The following is a 4,506-nucleotide window of genomic DNA, read 5'->3' as shown; positions in this document are numbered from 1 at the left end:
TCTTTTTTATGGTATGCAGTTTGAAGGATATGCTTAACCAACAAATTGGCTGCCCCCGAAAGTGCCACAAAAAGCTTCTATCCATGACCCAGCACGAGCCTTGGTGCTATTGGAAGTGGTAGAAGATGATGGATGACAAGCTAGCCAGAGACGGGATTTGGTGGTATAAGCTGGACCTCGAGGAGGCCTTGTTGCAAGTAGCAGCCACCCAACACACAGTTCACCAACCAAGGGCAGTAAACGTTGCCTACAACACTAGCAGCACGTATGAGGCAGACCCTTTCAGCAAAAGGGGATGCAATGGGCATCTGCAGCCCATGGCATGCCACTCCAAGAAGTAATATTTACATTGATGTTTTGCATCCTCAGCCAAGTCCTGCATTCCAAATAATTCTCTCTCTAATTTGTTTAAAGCCAAGGGTAGCCAAGATTGCTTACAACAGCAGGCAACAGACAGCAGCAGATACTGGGCAGCCTGGGCCATTTTTAGGGCCCAGATCCAGTCAGCAGAAGGCATCAGGCAGGCCACCCCTACAGATAGATCGGCATTCTGCTGCAGGTCGGGCCTGTGCAGGTTGCCCTTCTCACAGACAGAGTCTGTCAGATCCAGTCAGGCAGTTCTGGGAGGTTTGGCGCCTATAAAAGCAGCCCCTCCCCTCAGTCAGGTCAATCAGCTCCAGCAGTAGCAACACCTCTAGCAGCCTCAACAGCACATACACCTGCAGCAGCACCTTTAGCCCTCAGCATCTACAGCAACCCCAACAATCACCCTAGCCTCTATATAGTCAGCTTCAGTCATGAGCAGCACTCCATAGCCTCAGTCCAGCTCCTTCGGTGGGGCCACAATGTCATAACTCAGCCCCTTCAATGAGGGAACCAACAGTTGTACAGTTGTTAGCATAAACATAATATCAGTGCAACGATGATGTGATGTCTTCCATGCAAGTTAACGGTACTTCTCTCTCTCTCTCTCTCTCTCTCTCTTCCATGCAAGTTAACGGTACTTCTCCCTCCCTCCCCCCCCCCCCCCCCCTCTCTCTCTCTCTCTCTCTCTCTCTCTCTCTCTCTCTCTCTCTCTGTGTTAGCAACCAAAAGGAGGAAAATAGGATATATTTATACAGCCTCACTATCACACTTGTCTGAGTATGGCACAAAAAAATTTGGCAGATGCAAAGCAATTAAGAGACAGAATCTGTTGAAATGTGAGATGCTTTCAGTCTGCCTGCTTGCATGGAAGAAAGTAAAAACAATGATCATGTCGAAAGCACCCACATTGCTGTGGGGTAAGAAAACAGTGATCACCTCAAAGAGCTTATACTGTAGCAATGTATTCATCCAGCAGGTTTGCAACAATTCTGATAAAGTCACCCTCACTTGCATCTTTTGGGCAAATGACTTCAGCCTCCTCGAGCATAAGTTCAATAGGAGATTTTGTGTCCATACATTCACCTCGCGACATGATGGAACCAATTTGGAAAGGTGTCAAACCAGCAGCTGCACCTTTCTTTAACAGCATAGTTGAAACACGTAGTACACGAGCACACTGAGGTCGAATGCTCCACCCACACTGCCGCAGCAACACAATATCTTGCTCTGCATCGAGGGAGTCAATGTACTCTAGCGCAGCAGATCCATACGGTTGGCATGCTTGGGGCCAATAGAGCCACTCAAATGTGCATTCTTCAAACTGAATCCAATGAATTCACAAAGTAACATTAGCAATTTACAACAGCATACCATACCATCAAATTTGGAAAACTAAATCATTTTCAATGCCTCTGCATAAATGTATTTCGATGCCTCTGCATTCTTCAAACTTAATCCAATGCATGAGACTTAGCAATTTACAACAGTTCACCTTACTTGTTTTAATTTGAAAAACTAACAGCTCCATGGAATAGGAACAGGTGGTGCCTCTTACATTTTCAGGAAAGCAGTAGCCATGGTCAATGGGAACCAGTTTCAAGACTCCAGTGTCGCCTTTGCAAACCAAAATATTCCCACCATTCCGATCAGTATTGGCAAGCCTCAAGTCCAACACTGTAATCTTGTGAACCTCCTCCACAGGAAACATAGATGAGCCCATATCCTCACAACTGCTAAGCGCATGGACAAACTGCTGGAGTGATCCTATCTTGGGTTTCCTGTACATTTTGCAATCTTCAGGGCTGTAATTGAATGCCTCATGGTAACATCTAATCATTGTTGTGGGAGGGACGCCCGCAAACCCTTCCTTGTCCTTTTTGGCCCCCTGCATAGGACCTGCAGCAGGATAATCAAGGATATAAGCTGCAACCTCCCTAATTGCTCCTTCCCCACTTCTTGTGCCTTTCTTCAAGCCATCCCCAAAGTAGGCTGAAGAAAATCCACGAGGGTTATTTACAGCCATGGGTTCTTCATCCCTAGGTTTAAATACTGCCACATTGTGCAAGCCGCATTCATCCTTCATGAGATACACTCCCCCAGAACCTTCCGAGGTCAGTTTGGGAGCCTGACCTGCATCAAGGCCCATCTTCACACGCTCCACAAGATCTCTGAGAGATTCAGAAACCTCACATCCAATAGGATACTTAAATATAGTGTGAGGGCTAGCTGGGTCATGGCCAAACTTCAAGGGTAGCAACTGATTTTTTTTCTTCCCCCCATTGGCAGCAGAGGATCTTGAAGAAAAAGTTGGCTTGAATTCTGAAACTTCATTTGACATGGACAACCCAGACGCCACACTGATTCTCGGAAGCACATCCTCCTTGGAAACGGCAACTTCTGGCTTTGACCAGCTCTCAGATGCGGTCACGAGCAACTCCAAATCTCTTTTACCTGTACACTTGCTTCGAAATTTACTGGGCTTCTGTACACGAAGAAACAATACAGCCTCCCGTCCGAGAGACAAATCCTCGATGGTGGTCGAATCTTCAAGATGTATACCTTCATAAGTGAGCACCTGCTGGTCTAAGGGTAAACCCCCCTCTCTGTCCGAAATGCGTCTTTTAAGGTCTTTCACACAGTCATTGCGCCTAACGCTATACACAAACGTAGAGCCATTCACAGTCTTAACTGTTATAGCTACAACATCCGAAAGGCGTAGCACTAGGTGAATTGTGTCGCCATCACTTACTCCGTAGTCTTGTACTGGGCGTTGATCCTGGGTGAGTTCTCGACCTCCATACACCAGCCTCTGTTGATCAACATAGAAGCCTCTATGGGCCTGGATCTTTATCTTGATAGAAGCGATGGTATCATCCCTGGACAATTCCAAAGGAACCATCGGGGAATCTGGGCCCAACATTGCTAGAAATACCTGAATGGGCTTCCCTACCAGACTAAAGGATTCCAAATTGTGGAAAAGAGTAGATACCCTGAAATCCTCTCGAGGAGAAGGGGTCAGAATGAGCCCTGAAGCTGCCATTGTTGTAAAGTGTGTTGTTGCTGAAAGATGCTCGAAGAAATCAAGTCACAAAATGTCCTCCTTCGGGAGCAGAGGCTTGAATCTCCTTAACAATTCATGTCGCCATCCCAACTGTGGCGACACAGTGCCTTTAGCAAGCACCCACAAAACAAGCCGTTCGAGTGGTGCAGATAGGGAAGGAGCACCCGGCTCCTGCCGGGTAACAGCACGGTGCTGCAGATCCAAGAACTCACAGCAACGCAATAGCCGCAACAAGAACCCACGGCAACGCACCAGCCGCAAAGAGTTCCCGAGCGGAACCACGCAGCTCCGGTGGTGAATCACAATGGTTTCAAGCGGAAAGCCAAGTAAAGGAGCAACTCGTGATCCATGGAGGAGGGATAAACGATAGATGCGGCTGGGGGAAGGGAGATCTGAGAGAGAGGGGGGGGAAAGGCTCTGAGGAGCTGAGAAAACGAAGGAAAAGGGAGAAGGGGAGGGAAGAAAGGTGAAGGTTTGGGAAGAGAGGAGGAACAAAAGGAAGGGAGCGAGAGATAGAAGCACAGGAGATGGTCAAAGCGAATGAGTATATGCAGAGAGAGGAAGGTGGGGAGGAAGGATCGAGGAAAATGGGACCTTGTAAACGTTAAAGAAGAAAATGAAGAGAAATTCAAGTTTGCCGTGAAGCATATAAATATTGCAGAGCATTAGAACGACTTGGTGCTTGTGACTTGACTCCATAGTTTGGCCTGCCGTGGGGGGTGAGGGATTCCCTATGGGCATCTCCTCCTCTCTTTTCTCCCCTTCCCCACCCCCTCGCGCCCCGATACATTGTCAGATCACGGATCTTTCGTCATCGTAATTCCTGCGGGCCATGGTACATGTCACACAGTCCTTGCCTCTGCATTACACCTGTCGCAGTGCTGCTTACAGCATCCTCGCTCGACATTTGACGACAGGAAAAGTGCTGATGTCCACCTTTCACCTCGAGTTAAAACGGCTCACAGCATCCGTCGCTCGCCATTTTCCTCAATGACAGGTGTCATCCAACCGTTTCCCTACACCTTAAATCCCCCAAATTATTTTTACCCTCCCCTTAGAAAATGTGGGGCCACAACACA

The 4,506-nt window shown here is 47.8% G+C and overlaps 1 protein-coding gene across 1 annotated transcript; it reads right to left on the bottom strand.

Annotated features, from left to right (window-relative positions):
• Positions 1–1,208: 1,208 nt before the first annotated feature.
• Positions 1,209–4,041, bottom strand: LOC147888584 (phosphatidylinositol 4-kinase gamma 3-like). Its single transcript, XM_087392625.1, has 2 exons — positions 1,922–4,041; positions 1,209–1,687 (listed from the first exon to the last, which is right to left on the bottom strand). The coding sequence occupies exons 1-2, from the start codon at positions 3,404–3,406 to the stop codon at positions 1,313–1,315; spliced, it is 1,860 nt and encodes a 619-aa protein (XP_087248751.1). The 5' UTR covers positions 3,407–4,041; the 3' UTR covers positions 1,209–1,312.
• Between the last annotated feature and the right edge of the window lie 465 nt (positions 4,042–4,506).

This window comes from Dipteris shenzhenensis, chromosome 21 (assembly GCF_047967505.1).
Source record: "Dipteris shenzhenensis isolate YYH24624 ecotype China chromosome 21, Dip_SZ_1.0, whole genome shotgun sequence".
Taxonomy (NCBI): Eukaryota; Viridiplantae; Streptophyta; class Polypodiopsida; order Gleicheniales; family Dipteridaceae; genus Dipteris; species Dipteris shenzhenensis.
The sequence above is the reverse complement of the archived record's forward strand: the minus strand, read 5'-3'. Positions and strand labels throughout refer to the sequence as shown.

What these genes read in the sequence shown, in the direction of transcription:
- LOC147888584 (XM_087392625.1), bottom strand. Translation starts at nt 3,406, where the DNA reads ATGGCAGCTTCAGGGCTCATTCTGACCCCTTCTCCTCGAGAGGATTTC. An exon ending in GCTACTGCTTTCCTGAAAAT is followed by an intron (nt 1,688 to 1,921) that starts GTAAGAGGCACC and finishes CATTGGATTCAG; the next exon opens with TTTGAAGAATGCACATTTGA.